The sequence below is a fragment of the Hirundo rustica genome, chromosome 10, assembly GCF_015227805.2.
Source record: "Hirundo rustica isolate bHirRus1 chromosome 10, bHirRus1.pri.v3, whole genome shotgun sequence".
Classification (NCBI taxonomy): domain Eukaryota; kingdom Metazoa; phylum Chordata; class Aves; order Passeriformes; family Hirundinidae; genus Hirundo; species Hirundo rustica.
Genome location: NC_053459.1, coordinates 14976115 through 14995078, shown reverse-complemented (window position 1 = coordinate 14995078; position 18964 = coordinate 14976115). Strand labels below are relative to the sequence as shown.

General features: G+C 46.4%; 1 protein-coding gene across 1 annotated transcript; it reads left to right on the top strand.

The window, feature by feature from the left end:
• Positions 1-10581: 10581 nt before the first annotated feature.
• CLDN16 (claudin 16) lies at positions 10582-18500 on the top strand. The gene is made up of 6 exons (XM_040074509.2): positions 10582-10795; positions 15567-15669; positions 15913-16077; positions 17138-17329; positions 17650-17796; positions 17875-18500. Exons 1-5 carry the CDS (start codon positions 10682-10684, stop codon positions 17787-17789), a joined length of 714 nt encoding a protein of 237 aa, XP_039930443.1. The 5' UTR covers positions 10582-10681; the 3' UTR covers positions 17790-17796; positions 17875-18500.
• Positions 18501-18964: the final 464 nt, after the last annotated feature.

Here is an 18964-nt window from a genome sequence, read left to right as displayed (position 1 = left end):
TCCTCATTCACAGTGCCAGCTTCATGAACACCTAATTTGTATTTTGCTTTCTAGGGACAATTTGAGGTCGATACTTTTTATTCATGTTTTATGAAAAATTTCAAAACCCAGAAACTATTTCTGTGGAATCATCACAAGGAATTTACATAGCAAGATAAACACTGAAACTCCACTTTTTCCCTTCATCACTCATCAATGTTCTCAGTGCTCTGGAATTTGCAGTGGCTTTTACAATATCCCTAAGAGCACCCAGGCTCCTCTTCTGAACTTCCTTCCTTTCTTTGAGACATGAGTACCTTATTTCTTTTCTTGGATAATTTTCTGCTCTGCTTCAATGGGCAAAATAAAACCTGTTTTTACTCCATTATTACTTTATTACTGCCTTTCCTCCTCTGTCTGAGGTGGGTTTGTTTGTTTGTTTGTGTTTTTTTTTTTTTTTTTGGGGGGGTGGGTTGTTTTTGTGGTTTTTTTTTTTTTTTCTTACATTAGAAGTCCCAAATATTTCACTCTATTTTCACCTAGTTTTTATACCTGACTTGTGGGAAATACCATTCCTTCAAATCGTTCTTCTCAGCTGAAAGACCTGGGCTTATCCAAGATGTTGCAATCTCCTCTGTATCCTTTAGGCTAAAGGTACTCCCCCAGTGACGGACCTTAGTGATTGGCCTGCCCTTAAGTAAACATGAGAGTTGGGGTTTTTTGTCCTTTACAATAGCATGACCAAGTGAGAAGAGGCGTGTGTTCAGACAGTCCCTGAAATCAAACCTGGCTGTTTCTGTCTGCAGGTAGAGAGACTCTAATTGTTCAGCGAGCTTGCCCTGTGTGCCACAGCCCTGGCTGCACCGGCCAAATGCTCAACACCTCGGTCATGTCGCTCCCCTGGAGGGGGTGAGTCAGAGAGCAGCCTCAGCCCTGTACTCAGCAGAGATCTCAGCTCTGTGGGTAGTAAACGATACCTGTTTCCTTTTCTGGCAAAAACAAGCTTTAACACTTGCCAGGACTTGCAGGTGAGCAGCCTGCTTTCCTCTTAGACATTTCTTGGGGAAGGTCCCACTGTGTGTGCCTGTGTTTGGGAAACACAGGCTCACATGTGGTTCTCTGTCCTTGTGTACTCTAAAGCTTGCCCCAGACTCCCTTGAATTCATCCTTGAGCTAAAACTCACGTCTGAGGGTAAACACCTGATTATAAGTTCTTATAAGTATGGGCAGGTGCACAGAGCAGCAGGTGTGCAGAGCAGGCACAGCTACATTATTCTGGCCTGAGAGTGAAGGCACAAGCTTCACAACTGGACCAGAAAATGGGAATGGCTAGACACCAGCCCATGTTTCTGGTGGCAGCTGGTTGTAGAACCAGGAAATAATGCAAAAACAGTGACCCTTCCCCAAAATGTGTTACAACCTGCCCTGATCCACATCTGAATATATCTTGAGCCAGTGCCAGTACTTTTAGCTTTAATTTTGTTCACTCGATTTTCCCTCCATGAATTCTGCTGTTTGTTTTTTTTTTAAACTTCTGGCACTTGTGGCGTTCTGCAGGAAGGAGTTTTGCAGATTTACTCTGTGCTTCATAGGAAAGTGCAACACCTTGTTTCTTTTGAACTTTGTGACTTGCAAATTCATTTGAAGTCCCCAAGGTTCTGGAGGAAGAGGGCAGACTGGTAGGACCACATGTGTTTATTTCAAGTTTAGATTGTCTAGAAAAACATTAAAAATACTTCGTTGTTTATCTGCAGGCTGCGTTTTCTTCTCTCACTCCTCCATCCGTTCAGGAGAAACACCCCTGCTGAACCTTAGCTCCAAGCACTGTTTTGCAGGCAGCGCCCAAATGTCTTTGCCCAGATGTCAGGAGGATCTAAGACCTCTGGAAATCTTCCCTGGGATTAGTCAGGATTGTGTCCAGCCTGGTCTGCAGTGAGGGGCAGACTGTGTTTGACCGTGGTAGCAGCTGAAGCAGCCAAAGATCACAGTTTGCAGGGCTGGAGAGGGCAGCAGCACAAGGGAAGCTTAACCCTTCATCTGCTGCTCACTCCTGCAGGGCTGCCATTCAGTACAAAGTTTTACAAAAATGTTGTTGGAGAAGACTTCCTTCAAATGACTCTCATTGCCCATAAACCACAGGGCAGTGAACAGCAGCAAAACCAGAGCTTTTACCTACAGAGATGAATTGAAACCATCATCTCCAAGAGCAAAGCTCAGACTTCCTCTTTGGAAATTGGATTGATATTTGTGGTTGATGGAGGCAGCATCCATTGGAGGGACTGATGGGACTTATTTGATACTGATTACACACAGGGAATATATTCTGAAAGTACAATTTAAAATAAGCTGTAGTAATTATTCATTCTCAAATATTGAGGACAGAAACAGCATAAACCTATCTATGTTTGGTCAGCAGACATGACCTGGAATTCCTAATCAGCTGGAGATAAGCCAAGCTAATAATCAACTCTCTTCTTGCAGTCATTCAAACATTCATATTTTCCCACAGGTTGTAACAAGGTTACAGTTTTTGGAGTACTTTAATTCCGCTCTTCACATGATGGATTTCATCTGGCTGTAGCTAAAATGTGCTTATATGTAACACACTGAAGTTGTGTGAGGCTGGCTGAACTCCTGACTTCTCCCCAAACCTCTCTCTAGTGAGGACTCTGAAAGTAATTGTGTTTCCTCACCAGCTTCTCAGTTTTCACCTGTTACCTTTGTTTTTTTCTTCTCTTCTGAATCAGCAACCAACAAATGACTACAGGGCCCGAGACTGCCTCAGAATGCCCCCAAAACACTGGAATCTTTCTCATCCGTAATAAGTGGTTTTGGCATGTGTAGAGCTGCCCTTTGTGTGTCATTACCCACAGCTCTCAGATCTCAGGGCTTGCCCGTGCAAGGCAGTGAACTGCTGAGGAATAAAGGTGGTCCTGAACTTGGCTGCTCATGTGTTGTTTCCCAGAGCAAAACTTGAGGCTCTGATAGAGATTCCATGGCACAAAACCCAACCCTTGGAGGCCAAGAGATCTGACCCTATGGTAGGATTTATTTTGTTTTCAATTTTTCTATTTTAGTATTGTTCTTTCACTGGACATTCTGTACCCAGAGGCCAGATAGAAAACAAAAGTCAGACACAATCAAATTCCTGGAAACAATGAGTTTCATAGTACTAATGAGGTAATGGTGGGAAAAGCAGGGAGTTAAACGTTGTAGATAGAGGGTAGCTTTACGTCATATCAACAAATGTCATTTTCAAAATGTATGAAACTAACTGTGACGTCATGATGGCACAGGTGCGGTGAGGCATCTGGGAAGAGGTTCAGCAGTGACGTGGCAGATGGAAAGTGTGGCCTGTCAAAAGGGTCAACCACACAGTGTGGACACTTTCCCCACCATGTACCACTAGGAATACCTGGAGCACAGCAGTTCCTCGTGTCACAGTCCCAGGGCAGGAAAGGGGAAGCAAGGAGATGCAGTGAGACCCAGGCTGGACTGAGAGGGAGGTAGATCCATGTGTGTGGGGGCGTCATGTTCAGTGCATGAGCCATAAGACATGTGCACCAAGGCCCTGACAAGATAAAAATCATCCCTGGCACCATTCATGGAAGAGTTTTCTAAGTGCGTTTCCAGGAGATGGGCTCTGTAAAGAACCAATCTTTGCCATCTACCCATTCTGTTTGCTCTTATCATTTTCCTGATGCTTCCAAGGTCTTGGTCATGATCCTTCAGGAACAGTTATAGCAAGAATCACTTTTCTACCCAAATCTCACCAAGTGTGCATCAGGAACTCAGTGATGGATGGTGCCCTCGCTCATTTATGAACTTGATGCCCTAGTGAACTTCCTGAGACTGGCAAGAATCTGATCACCGTCAGAATCACCACTGAAAAATTTTCCTCTTTGGAATAACCCCAGGTTGCTCTTCCTGAAATCAGATGAAGGGAGGAAGGGGAGATTGGAATGATATTACAAAGAGATAGGGAGGAGAGAAATTGCCTAATGACTACCTCTGAGGTCCCTCCACAGGAACTGCTGTTCAGACAGTCCTGAAGACAGAGTTACCTCTGTGAAGTCAGTGTTACCACCATTTACATTGCCCAACCACTGAATGAGTGAGCCATCAAGATCAAGTACCTGTGAATCTGGTTTTGGGGGCAACCTTCACATCAAGGAAAAGCCCAGGCTGTACTCAGCATTTTAGAAATTACTCAGAGATTCTCATCTCAGGGTATGGCTATGTCTCACCTTTTTGTGCCTGGACCACAACCTCTGCCCTTTTCCTAAGCCCTTATGACATGTCAGATAATTTGTACTGGGAAGATAAAGTGATCCAGTGTCCTTCCTAGAAAGGCTCTACCACAAATTATTGCCAGATTTCTAGATCAGACTGTTAGGGGCAATGCAAAGATTAGGAGATGAAGTTTCACGTCTTTTTCAGGTTGCTGAACTTAGTCCCTCTCACATATTGCTAGGAATTCCTCTGGGGATCAATAAGATCAAACACATTTGTGCTGTCCTTGGACACTGGTAAAATTCAAGATACACAGATTACTGTGCTGGAGGAAATCCCATGACATGCCAGAAACAGTTAATAACTGCCCAGCATCCTCAGAGGTACACTGGCCTTGTACAACCATCTTCCAACAAGTAGCTGTCTCTGGAAACTGAGAGGAGCAGAAGGATGGGATTTGTAAGAATTGACATTCAATGTGGTCAGTTCTCTTTAAGACACCCAAATCAAAGCCAGGTATTTCTGAAGCATTCAGTAGCCCCTGCCATGACAGACGTGGCTGGATTTTTCAGTAGGGAGCGGGGTTAAACACTTAAAGAGTGTTTAAATGTGGCCAGTTATTCTAATGCCTGTAAGGAAATGAAACTCTTGAAAAGCCTTGGCTAAGTGCAAGACCCATCTATGCTGAAAGCAGATCTGTGTGTTGGCAGAGGAGGAGGGAAGGAGTTTCTTCCCTGGACTTTCCAACACACCCTTTATCGCTAGGACTGGGAGAGCACATTGGAAACCCAAGGTCATATTTCAATGCCTGGAGGGAGTTTAAAACCCCAGTTATCTGGCTGGAGGTCAGAAGCTGGGGGTGTTTCTCTCACAGCTGGGTCTCTGCTCCTGAAACTCTCCCTTAAGCCCGATGTACACAGAGCCTTTGCCGACGGGTGTTTCGGGAGCGCTCCTGAGCCCACGCCCTGTGCTGTTGACAAAGAAGGTGCAAATGAAGCTTTAAACCTGAAAAAGGGGGAGGGATGATCTCCTTTGGGAGAGTGTAGGTGAGGAACAACACATCTCCATAAAGAAGAGAAACTGGGCCCAACATGAACTAGGACCACCAGGGCAGAATCGGGGTAGGGTAAAAGAAAGAGGGAAAGGACATGCTGTGCTTTCAAGGAGGGAACAGGACAGTGAGTGTGTCGGCAGGGACAGATGTCAGGCAGGTGGGCAGACACTTTAAGAGTCACAGCCCCGGTGCTCTGTAGGGAAACTGCAGATCCTGTACCCAAACCTGGCCCCCACTCATCTGAACAGATCTCAAAACTCTCCTGTGTTGGTGGCCTGTAAATCACAGCAACTACTGTTCTCTCCGAGCCTCAGCTCTTGTCCTGCTGGGCTTTTTTTTACAGTACAAACGTCCTGTTACCAAACTGTGCATTTCTAACCCCGTAGTTACTTTCATCCCTTTCTCGTTGAGTCTCGTAGAGGGTCTTTCGTCACTCTGATAAGCAGGTTGGTGAGTATCAGCGAGAGGCACAGAGGTCTGAGGCGGATGTTTCTTGCGCAGTGAGTCACAGGAGGGGCTGGATTGCAGCCAGGAGAGCCCTGCAGGGCAGAGCGCACCTACGGCCGCTCCCACCGCGCTGAGGGAGCAGCCGCCCGAGCGCGGACACGGCACAGACCCCTTCCACCGCGGCACCTATTCCCTGTGCTTTTCTCTGGTACTCCGGAGAGTGCTGAATGCCCACGCTGCTCTCCCCTATCCTTCCTGCACCATTGCTAGTAGCGGCACAGAGCTTGTGCTTCGCTCGCATTTAATCACCTTGGTATCAGCGCACGGGAAAGTTCAGGCTCATGCTGGGAAAGGCACGCTTGGATGAGGATGACGCCGCAGGGACGTGGCAGGGCATCGACAGCCCCGGCGTGCCTGGGGACGAGGGCTGGAACTTGTGACATGCCGAGAAAAGGTGTGTCTGATCCACTGCCCGGCTCCTCCGTGGAGCTGGTATGCAGTGACGGGCACCGCGCATTCTCCGGCGGCTTTCAGGAAAGCCGAGTGGTCACACACGTTTTCACTGATAAGGATCTCACCACTCCCAGGCAGAGAGTCCTGCCCCGGTGCTAAGGAGGAGCGGGACTGTGACTCCTCGCTCTCGATCTAAAGGCCTCGTTTTCCCCAGCTCTGAAATGGGTTAGTAATACATCATTGAGATTATGTGTTTCTCAGGTGTGGGATTTCATAGGCAGCCATAAAGCTAAATTTATTGTACTGAGGAGAACGTGGTACTTTAAGAGCCTGAAAAGACTGTAATGAAATGCTTGTTTCACTATTTATTGCTTTGGAGTGACTAAAAAAAAGCTGTTTTAAAGGAGTGTGTGCATGCATTGTACCTGTGTGCATAATATACAGACACACACATATATACAGTTTTTATTTACCAATCCTTTAAGCTCTCATCTAACAGAACATGTCTTTGCTTTCCTATTTTCTTTTAATCTTAGGTATTGCCTGCTTGAAAAATCATAGGCTGCTCAGAAGTCTTATTATTTTCCTTGGGGTTACTGAGCTAAAGCCAAGCTAAATCCCAAGGTTTTGTGACTGCATGAGCATGGATGAAGGAGTACATTACACACTGCTCTGTAATTTATTTATGAACACATCTCACAGCTAAGGATGTGAGCACAGCTCTGGATGTGAACACACTTAGGGGCCGTGGATGGTGGTGTGTGAAGCAGGAAAATGGAGGGGGTACAGCCAGGAGGGAGGAGTGGGAAGAGGTGGGCACACAAGCCCATGGAGCAGGAGAGCTCTTAGGGAAACCCCTTCCAAAGCTCTCCATCACCCCTGACTCCTGAGCCTTTCCTGCTGGAAAGCCCCTGGCCCTGAACAAGAGTCACCTCACAGGCTGCCTGGCTGTTCGCAGAGAGGCCTGTATTTCATGCATGAATGCACAGCATCACCACTTCCTTCTTGCTCCAGGCCCTCTGCTACACTGTCTATTAGACACTGAGGGAGTAAAGGCAGAACACCACCCTTCTATGCTCATGGGACTGCAACTTCAGTGGGGTGTTGCTGTAAAAATGGTTTTGTCAGTAGACTGGTGACAACCACCTCCCAAGACCAGCAGTAGTTCCTCTCTCTCTAACATAAATAGCTTGGCCTTAACGGAGAACACAGACCACCTTGTGTTAATGAGTAATAAAAGCAATCGACCCATGGTGCGTTTGTCCCTGAGCTGGGACTGAGTGTAGTCAAGGTGATGAAACTCTTCCATTAGCAAAGTTTTGCTGCACTGATACCATGCAGAGTAAGATCCCAACAAGGCCAAGCTCTGACAATCGAATATTATCCTAATGCTCTTGTTGGTATCAAAACACAGTTAGCATATGTAATACAGCCTACAAATTCATTGGAAAGCTACTCTGAGTCATGTCAGCAGGGTTTTAGGCTACACAAAGACATGTTGGGAGATTATTTTGGGAGAGCTCTTTTCTGAAGATGAGGGGACATCTGTCATTCAAGTTAGGAAAAAAGACCATGATAAAAAACTGCTACAGACTTTGCTTCAAGAAGATGCTGACTTGTTTTAAATAAAGAGTATTACACATGTATCTTGCCATTTTCTGCTAAATAAAGAATTTTGTATTCTTTCCAGTAACTACGGCAGATTCCATGAGACTGGAGACACGGACCTAAAGGAGGACCAGATACTGGATTGGTCTCTCCACCAGGTGAAGAGTCACAAACAATCTTCATTGTGTTGGACACTTTGGAGCAGTCTTACACCAGGGAAAACTTGAGGATCCTGACCTGCTCTGCTGTCCTGGCCAGGATGCTCCAGAGCCCCAAGCTAGATGCAAATGGCCAGGGAGCCACTTCCTGTCCCCAGTGACTCATGGCCAGGGAAGCACTGGCATCCTGCTCTAGGAAGGGTCACTCACCTGCCATGCCCTACAGGGAAGGTGAACACAGGGAGGTGGAAGGGCCTGGGACAGCAACACATTGCTGGGCATGTGGAAAATAAACAAGACATCACCAGGACTGCAATAACAGCTGTGGAGAGATGGAGTGAAGCACAGGCAGCACTGGTGTCCCACATGCTGCCTCCACCCCTCAGTGGAGTTTGCCTCTTGATCTGACATCCATGGACATCTGATGGGCTGGGCTGGAAGAACAGAGTATGATGTGTCCATCACAAAAGCTTAGAAACAACTCTCTGGCTATTACCATGGGAGATTTTCACTTTCCACCTCTATCATTCTTGCATTGAGACACTTTCACCATGCACCAAATAAGAGAAAAACTTTCTTTCCTCTGTGCTTATCCTCTCTGAAAGCAGCTTGCATTTGGGTGCAGGACAGAAGGAGGCAAGGACATTCATGTGGCTATAATACATTTCCTGGTTAATGCAGGCTCTGTTGCTGTAAAACTCTGGTCTTGACACTGCTGAGGACTTAATGCTGATTGTGGGAAGGCTGTCTCAGATTTTTCAGGCCTTTTCTAGCTCACCACCACTTCTTCTGAGTTGCCATTAATAATAACTGACTAGGACACTTTTTTAAGAATGGGTGCAGACAGAAGTTAATGAACACAGTACGAGACAAATATAGGAAGATGATGTGTATTTTCAGTACCTGTCTCACACAAATGCAATCCATATACATGTATGTGCTAATGAAAATCATTATTCTTTATGGGACCTGTGTGGCCACTGCCATGTCCCCATGGGTCAGAACTGTTGAAAACACAAAGCTACCTTTGTCACAGAAAGCCATGAAGTAAAAATCATGGAGGTTGCTTTGACTTATCCAGATATTTGGATACCAAAACTCAGCAGAAATCGTCATATCCATATAACAACATCAAGACCTGCATCTGGGAAAGATGGAAGAAGAAAAGTTCCTCCCTTGTCAGCTTCTACAAATGGAATTAGGAAAGAGAAAGCAGAAAGCTGAAGCAGCAGAGCCTCCTGCATACCCTGGCTTTATCACATGGGACTTCTGTTCTCCACTTGAGCCTCCCAAAGGACGTGTTGAGGGATGTGCTCTAGTCCACAGAGTCACCTCTGAGGAGTGGAGTGAGCCTGGCATCAAGGGTAAAAGTCGTGTTCTCTGTCAGCGAAACAGTTTCACGAGGTTATGACTGGAATCACAGGAGTCGTGTATTGTAAGAATAAACGTCTCATTGCTGCGGTGTTGAAGGGGAGTCCCCGAGAAGCTTTGAGCAGCTCTGTAAAGGTGCCGCTTGGCTCCATCTGGAGGTGACGGCTGAGACGACAGACACCGCCGGGGCTGGAAGAAAGGCGAACGCAGAGCAGGAGTCTGCTCCTCTGCCCTGTGTCGAATATTTGCCCATTCAGGGCAGGTCTGCAGCCTGTAACTGCTTCTCTTTATATTAAAAAAATAACCATCGTTGAGGATGCGATCGTGTCTGTGCGTTTGTACCATTGGGGTGGGAGGAATTTCTGCTCCCATTCCTCTTTGGTTTTCCTGAAAGGTGCTCTGGAGCCCTGATGGCTTTCTCAGCACTGCAGGAGAGGAAACACTGAGAAGCCTCTTCCAGAGGCATCAGCCTTCTGCCCCTGGCAGCCTGTGTGACCCTTGCTCACATGCAGAGTCCTGCAGGAAAACAGAAGTTTGCAACCAGAGTAAGAAAGCAGGGAAATTCCAGTCAGCTGAAATCCTCCAGACTGGCACTAGTCTGAAAACGTCAAAGATTTCCACATGGGAGTTGTACTCATGCCATGAACAAATTGAGGCCCAGGACATGAGAGGTATTGAAGTTTGACTTAAATTCAGAATATAGAGTTTTGTATCTGGGATGGGGTGGATGTTGGCTCTGAAGGCCCATGACTGCTACCTTTGTCTTTTCCTCCCTGGTGACGTTTCTGCATTGACCTAGATCATCACTGCACCGGAGACCAACAGGGCAACAACCAAGGGACCTGGGATTTATACCAAGACACTTTATAATTGCTCCCTGTTGAGGCATAAACCATTGAACAGGAATAAATATGTGTGTGCACATAAGAGCTCCTCTCTGTGTCCCCCGGCAGTGCTCAAAACCTCTGCCCTGGAGAACAAGTTTTGAGTCTTTTTTCTAATCAGTATTTTGACAAACCCTGCTGTGATGGCTGCCTCCCCTGCCAGTCCAGGGCTGCAGTCACCTGCATGTCCCTTCTGCACAGCCCCATTTCTCTTCAGTCAGGCATGACAGGAGCAGTAGCGGTGCGGGGCGGATTGGCTGCAGCAGCTCCCGTGGGCGCTCTCACCCTCCTCCTGACCCCTGGCAGGTGAACCCTGCTCCTGCAGCCATCACTACCAGATGGCATCTGCACAAGTGAGGAGGTCCTGTCCTTCGTGGTCACCGTGAGAGGCTGATGGTCATCTGGGACACTGAGGCTCTGTCTCTACCCTGGCTTTAGGAACAAGGCTGGACGCTCTTGTCCGCACTCCCTGGATGTGCTGAGCACCTGCTGGCATGAAGTTTTTCCTCCAATATGTGGGCTGCATTTTTGCTTTTTTCTCTGCTGGGTTTTTGGTAATATCTACCTGGACAGACTGCTGGATGGTGAATGCTGATGACTCCCTGGAGGTAAGGCTGGGGTGAGGAGAACCTGATCACCAAAACCAGTGTGTCCTAGAGAGGGTTTGTCCCTGGTGTCATTGCTCCACTACACTCTCAAGCTCTTTCTCCCTGTTGTGCTGTATGAAAATGGATGAGAATGAAAATAATTACTGTGGCAAGAGTGGGAGAAAAGTGGTATTTTGTGTAATTCTCTTTGCCAGACTTTTTTATCCAGACTGTGTTCTTACTTAGTAAGTTCAGGAAAGATCTACAGGCTCTTGTTTTAAGTGTGCATGAACTTGAGAGGAGTTATCCTGTACCTCCAGCCCACATGGATATTTTGGAGATGTTTCTAGTATTGTAGTTCAGACTTCTTGGTGGAGACATCCAGCATGTACAACTGTGCTCTTCAAGTCTTTTTCTGAGCAGCCATTGAGCTACATGGCTACCAGAAGTTTAAGGGGAGCGTGGGGACCCAGCATCTCCTGGAACTCGTGTGAACAGTAGCACTCTCATATTAGAGAAAGGTATTGGCAAAAGTTAATTGCAAACAAGGGAGCAGATGGCTGCTTACAGTCAAGGTGTGCCCCAAAGACTCCAGGCCCCCAATCATTGCTGTTTCTCCAGCACTCAATACTGCAAATTTGTAATTTTCTTCCCAGCACAGACTTTCATTTCTATACATTCAAGCTGCAGGTCCACAGTGTAGGAATCTGCTCTCTGGCAAATTGGATTATTCAGGCAGCGAAGGTGAAACACCTTCCAGGACAGAAAGTTTGGCTGAATGTATCAGGAGGAAATTTTCTATCTCCTATCCAGTATATGAAAACACAAGCTCCTCTGCACTCGGTGATTGCAATGCAGCATTTAGCTACAGCACATGAAGGGGTGAATTACCCAAGGAAAGAAGGATAATTACAAAGAAGACTAATTACAAGAAAACTTTTATTTTTTTTTTTTCTCTATGCCACGAGAAATTCTGACAATCTGACTGTCAGAAACCCTGAAAGGTGGATGTAAGTGCTGAAGTGATGATCCAATGCAGCGCAGTTCCTGGTGGCTAGCGTGTCTGCTCAGTGAGCTTCTTTACAGGACAAATAGATTGCACCCAGTGATGCTGGATGGGATATGACTCTTCATTTGGGAAATATTACAGATTCCTTTCAGGACGTACTCAGATGAAGGTATCAGTACACTCAGAAGAGCCAAGGGAATCCAATTGTGGGGAAAACCAGATGAGATAAGCCCAGCTCCTGAGCAGAGTCCAGTAGAGAACTGGTCCATTACTCTGAGGCTGTGTAACCTTGTCTTCCTGGCACAAAGGCACCTGCGATGGGCTGTCCGAAGCGCTCCATTAACACCCAGTTTGGTTATTAGCAACCACTATTCTCACATTCCGGCTCTGAGTGTGAATACTAAACAATGGAGCAAAACGCCCCCAGCCTTAATACCTGACCACTGATCTCCTTAATGACCCTAATGACTCACTGCCTCTCTAAACAGGGGAATGTCCACAGTCAGAAAGGCTTAAAATCCACAATGACTCCTGTTTTCAGCTGGAAAAAGGGTAAGTTAGGTAACTTTGACTCCGGGAGAAGGGAACTCCATCCTTCAGCAGCTGCTGGCTCCTGGCTTGTTGCTTGGCTTTGACCCTGGCCCGCAGCAGCTGGGGAGGATGAAGCCCTCACTGTGGTCCCACTGGAGAGGAGCATCCCAGGAAGAAGAGGCCAGGCAGTGCCAGGAGCAGCCACCTCCCGAGAGGCTGCGGGGGCCCTGACTCGGCTTTCACAGCCCCTCACCTCCCTTCAGAAACAACAGGATACAGACACACAGAAAGTTGCTTAAGTTGGTGACTCCCTGTGAAGCATCAAGACGGGGCTGGGTCAGTTTTTGCGGTAGTTTGTAGTGGAAAAAGCCCATAATCTGCTGCTCAAGGAGTGCTGCATTGTGTAGACAGGCCCTCCCTGCTGCAGGTGGATTATAAATACCGCCACTACTGTTAAACGCTGCCTGTTTTACTCTCAAGCTGGGCTTGTAATCATTGTCTGCTGGCACCTTCTGAGAGTGCGGTAAAACACCGTGACTAACATCGCTTACGTGTTTGTCTTCTCCGCTTTCCCCAGAAGGAGAAGTGGGTGCTTGTTCTGTAATCTTTTATTTTTTTTCTGTATGAGAATTATTTTAATATTAATTATACATTATGAATAGGATATAATTATGTGTATTACAGTAATTATGCAGTTCATGTTTTACATGCATACTTGTGTTAGGGAAAGCAGCTCTTTGCAACGCGTTTCACAATCGGAGAGGGGGATGGGGAGCATGGCTGTGAGGTTTGGCTGCTCAGGGAATCCTCGGCTGGGTCCAGGGAACCTGGGGGAGATCTGCTATGGAAGGAGAGAGGTGATGGGGAGTTAGTGCTACCAACATGGTGCAGGGGTCCAGCCGTGGGATGGGGAAATCCGTGTCTCTACACGATGCCCCATGCCCTGACCCCTGTCCCCTTTACAGCAGTGAGTAAAGGGAGGTCTGTGCTGGCAGGGTAAGGGAAGATGCCCAAGGCTGGCTTGGGAGCAGGTTAACAACCAGAAGGATCAACAGGGCACAAAGCAGAGGGGAGCAAGTGTTGGCCCTTGAAACCAGAACAGCTCAGCAGCGGGTCAGGGCAGCCACAGGTCCCCACAGTGACCCCTGTTCCTACCCCTCTTGCACCAGGCAATTGGACATTTATCCCTGGCTGCACACAGGCTGTGTGGAGATGGGCTGGTTTCTACTTTGTCACGCTGGCTCTAGCAGGAGCAATGACAGTTGAAACATCCCGAGAAACTAAAAACATTAACCAAGTTTCTGTTAGTCTGGGAAGGGGGTTATTTCACAAGCTAGACCGTAACTGTTGTGCTTAAGACCTCTGTTTTGCTTGGAGGGTGACAAAGCCTGGAATCCTGTTAGTCCCTTTATAACTTAGATGTAGATGCTGCTTGTAAGATTTGAAAAACAGCAATAATATCAGCAAGTGAGGAAGTAAATGACATTATTAGCTGAATGCAGAGTAGTATAAATAAGCCTATGGTGGTTTGGGAGGAAAGAGAAATGATATAAATACAACGGGAACAAAATGTAATTTAGTAAAAATATGCTAATTTCAAGCACAGCCTGAACAGCGGTGAGTTAAGACAGAAGAGGACCTGCAACAGCATTAAGAGGGCCATGGTAAAAATACATTCAATGTAAACATAGAAAATTGTTTTACAAGACTCTGTTCTCTTGAAAAGCATAGAATCAATGAAATGAGGGTTTTTTCCATCAGTGCTTCTCATTTTTCATCATATTTTTCATTAAATATGCACTGGAATTCTCAGAAATGTTAAGCACTTCTCATCTTCACAAAACAAAACACATAGATTATTTTTGTTCATATATAAATAGTATCTCTTCTGCCAGTCTGAAGTAGCGAGTAATTTTCCTCACCTTTGATCCAAAGAGCAGTATCACAGAGGAGGTGCAGTTTGGCTCAGACATTGCGTTGTGGAGAAAATATTGTGGTTGGCTACAGACTTCAATACATCCTGAATAAGACTTTATTACGTGTCTGAGATATGTTATTATCTGCTTTGTGATTTACACAGTGCGAGAAAAATGAATTTATTGCATCACCCGAGCAAGCCTGGTCCCCTTCCCCTGCGTGAAACTCATTTGCTGGAAGTTTCTCTTTCCATTAACTGCAGCAGGTGTCGCTGGCAGCAATGGGCGGGCTGGAGTCCAAAGCTGCACCGACATTAACTCTGCTCCTTGTATGAGCAATTCCAGGAATATTTCAGAGGTGCTTGTTGCCATATTTGCATTGGTAATGAACACGCCTTCCATATTAAAGTGATTTATGGAAGGCTGGGCTGGGAATGGTATCTACAGCTGGAGGACAGCGGAGACGATTAACCGTGATGCTGCTGCATCGTCTGCCCCAGCCTGGATGTCTCGGTGATGACTGTGGCTTGGGCACACGTGGTCCCACGGCTGGCAGCACAGCGGCAGCCCCAGGGCCAGGATCAGCACCGGCTGCCTCTCATTTCATTTTCCAGCCAGTGTTTACAGCTGAGTCATTTGGGGGCAGCCCTCCCCAGGTGTCTGCAGAGGGGTTCACATCCAGACTCCTCTGCACTCCTCTCCCACTCTCTGAGCTGCTCCTCCTCCATCAGGAGGATGGTGTAAGGAAGGGGAGCGCAGGCAGCAAAGTCTCAGGTTGTCTGGTCCATGGCCCTGCCCAGCTCAGCCTAGACAAGTGTTTGGCAATGAGTGAGCAAACCTGTGCTTAGATCTTTCTGGTCAGCCACCCCCCAGCTCCTCCCAGAAATTTCCTTCAAAATTTTTATCCTTATCAGTAAGCAAGTTGTTGAGGGTTTTTTTGTGTTTTGGGGTTTTTTTTTGTGGTGGTTTTTTTTTGTTTGTTTTTGGTTTTGTTTTTTCGTTTGTTTGTTTGGTTTTTTTTCCCCTAATGTCTAGGGTTTTTTGGGTTTTTTTGTTTGTTTTTTGGTGGTTTTTTTTTTTTTTTTGTTTGTTTGTTTGTTTGTTTTCCCTAATGTCTAGTTTTTTGGGTTTTTTTTCCTCTAATGTAAAAACATTAGTAGGGACACAGAAAACATTGTCCTTTTCCTCTGTTCTTCTGCTTTTTCTCTTCTAGCTAAACCCTCTGGTTTACCATCATTGTAACTGGACCAGGATTTCTGTTGAAGGGCGAAGATGCCCACCTGCTATGTTGGTGGATATTTTAGCCTATGGTCTTTTCTGTCTTCTCAATCCACAGGTGAGTACAAAATGCCGTGGCCTGTGGTGGGAATGTGTCACAAACGTTTTTGATGGGATCCAAACTTGTGATGAGTATGACTCCATCTACGCCGAACATTCTGGTATGTAAGAGTCAGAGATGTTTCTACAAGTGGTGGGAATACTTGAGTGTAGAATAAGAGTATCTGTTCTACTCAGTGGCAGATAATTAGAGGCATGTTTCTTTTCTCAGTCAGGTGTTACTCCCAGGGGAAGCTGAAAAAAAGCTGAACACAAGAAAAGAAATGTTCCTATGGGTTCTGACCCCATTACCTGCCCACATTTCCATTCCTTGTGCATTAGAATGATCTGGTTTTGTCCTGCAGTGAAGCTGGTGCTGACCCGAGCCATGATGATAACAGCAGACATCCTGTCAGGACTTGGATTTCTCTTCCTGGTCCTGGGACTGGACTGTGTGAAATTCCTTCCCGATGAGCCTCTCATCAAGCTGCGCATCTGCCTGGCGTCTGGGGTTATGTTGCTCCTTGCAGGTATTTCCCTGCTGTGTCCCTATTCTGTAGGACACCCTTTAGCAAAGAGGAGAAGTGTTAAAACCTTCTTTTATTTTGGCTGGTGATTTTCTGAAGGAGGAAGGATCTTTATTTGTTTGTGTAATGCAGCTTCTTCTGTTCACCACCTGCCTCAAACAGCTCGTAGTTATCTGCTTTCAGTTCATGTTTTGACCGGGTGACTCGGCTTTGAGTTGACTGACTTCCACTTATTGCTGTTTCCCTGTGGAGCAGTCAAGGTGGTTGATATGGCAAAGAGACCTTACTACAGGTCTCCAGACCAGTTGCTGAAGGACTAAAATGTTCTGGCATCCTGGTTTGGTTCCTGGCTTCGCCACAGATTGTGTGACCTTGGGCAAGTCACTTAACACAAAATCTCTGCAGCTGATCTCTTATAAAAGGATAATAACATGTCTGTCCCTTCTAGGTGATAAATGCCCAACTAGCTGAGGTGCTTTGCTGTTACAGCCCGTGGGAGAATTTTAAATACAAAACTAAATAGCCGACTAGGTATCCAGTAATATAATTTGACTTTATGCCAATATGAAGCAGCTGCCTCTTGCTCAGTATAAGCAGATTTAATAACTCACCCCCACCACTGGGAGCACATTGTAAAACGTGTTAAGAAGCTCTTTCAAGCATCTTCCATTCACTTCTCAAAGTCTGTCTGAAAAGCATCATCGAAGTTCTGAAAAACAAAACAGATCAGAAAATTAAATTCTGGAGACAACTTTACAAGTAGCTGAGAGAGGAGGAACATTCTGCCTTTTGCCGCAGAAACCTGAGTGCTGCCAGTGTGCTGGAGGTGTGTGCGAGTTCCAAGCCATGTCCTCTGCCTGGCAGTACAGGATATCAGCAGGAGCCAGGGTGAATCCACCAAAGGCTGAGCATGGACAGAGGCTAAAACCTGCTGTGCCAGGAAGGTCTTCCTTCCTGAGGACCTGCTGTCTCCACCCTGAAGTCTGACCCAGCAGACAGAGCTATAGCTGTAGGTTTGACCCCTCTGTGGTTCTGTGTGTGGCTCCTCTGTCCCTCCCTGCAGGTCTCCCTGGCATCACGGGCTCAGTGTGGTACGCTGTGGACGTCTACATGGAGCGCTCCTCTCTGCTCTTCCACAACGTGTTCCTGGGCATCCAGTACAAGTTTGGTTGGTCCTGCTGGCTCGGCATGGCAGGGTCATTTGGCTGCTTCTTGTCTGGGTCCCTGCTCACCTGCTGCATGTATCTCTTCAGAGGTGAGGAAGCACAGCTGGAGCACAGCTCAGGGATGGAGCCATTGCTCAGGGTGTGCTACAGGTGCACAGCGTGGGGAAAGTCCTTTGCCATGGTTGCTCATCCTCAGTGGTGATGTTTTCAGCTGTAAAATAGGAATAGTCTTAGGCAGCTCTAGAAAGCACATTAAGGTCTTCATGTGGGAGCTGAGGTGTAAGGATGACATAAAGTGTGTTATTATGCCACATCTTAGAGTGCTGCTTTTCCTGAATAATGAAACTTTGCAGCTGAAAGTCACCAAGCACTCATTAGCAGTTCCTGTTTCTCTCCCTGTGCCTGACAGAGACCAGTTCTGGAAGACTCCATTATGCCTACTCCTCGAGGAAAGGCTATTCCTCAGCTGTGACCGTCGTAACAAACATGCATTTGCCATCCTCGCAAACAGCCACCTCCAAAATGTATGCGGTGGACACAAGGGTGTGAGGAGGAGGTAAGTGCTCCAGAAAGAGCTCTGCTTTTATTTGTAAGAGATTGCACAGAGACTCAAGTTCTTGTGGTTGTGATACAGATGCAGTTGAATTTCAAGGATCTACTGTATGCTGCAACATTTGCATTATGAGAGCTTCAAAATACCTTTCCTCCAAGAAAGTAAACTCTGAGAAGATCCTTCTTCCTGGAATCCTCTTGTCTTGGGTGCTGAGGCCACGTGCATAAACATGGACTGAAATAACCAACACAAACTCTTCTCAGCATTTGTCTTAACACTATTGGTAGAAGTGAGATAAATCAGCCATTCCTGAACCAGACAGCAGTGTTCTGCATGAAGATCCCCAAACTGCAAGATGGATCTCTTCCATCTCTGGCAATGTGTCAACAGAGTCTGCAAAGGAGAAATCCCTGGCAAAAGGAGGGACTGACTGTCTGACCAACACATCTGGACCCTGTGCACTCAGCGTGGGGGTCTGCCCCTCTTACAGGCAGCTGGGGAGCTTTTCAGGAGATAAGAGATGTGTTAAATGTCTGACCCTCTCTTTGGTCCATGAACCTCTGCACTGAGAAAAGAGTGTAAATGCAGCTGTGTTCTTCCCTGAAAAATACCGTCCTTCTCAGTCAGTGTTAAAAGGTACACTACAGAATCTCTAAACTCACTGAAATCTGGAAACCGCCAGCTTCATTCTGCTTAATAAAAACATTGCTTGGACAAAGTGAGTGAAGATCCAAAATCTGAACTTGTGCATTACAGTATATCTACATCAGCTAGAAACTAGGATAAATGATACTAAAATCTATTGTTCCTTTCCATCAAAAGGTATTTAAACCTAGGTCAGGACTGCTGTCCCCTCCTGCAATCCAGGCTGGATGGGGTTAGAACATCACCCAGGTCTTCACTAGGGTGGGGAAGGAAAAACCCTGTATGGCTTAATATGTTCCCTAAGGATGGATGTGAACATTCTTTTGTGCCTTTAATAGAAAGAGAAGCTGAGACATAGTTTTCTAAGGGCTGGTAGGAACTGTCCAAATTCAGTCCTTTCTGACTATGGGCACCACACCATACCATTACTGATTGAGAACACTCTCCCAGCACAGAGATTTCTCTGCTTAGGGGCAGAGGAGAAGAAAGGTGGAGTCTCAGCTGGGTGTGCACAGCTGTGGGTGCT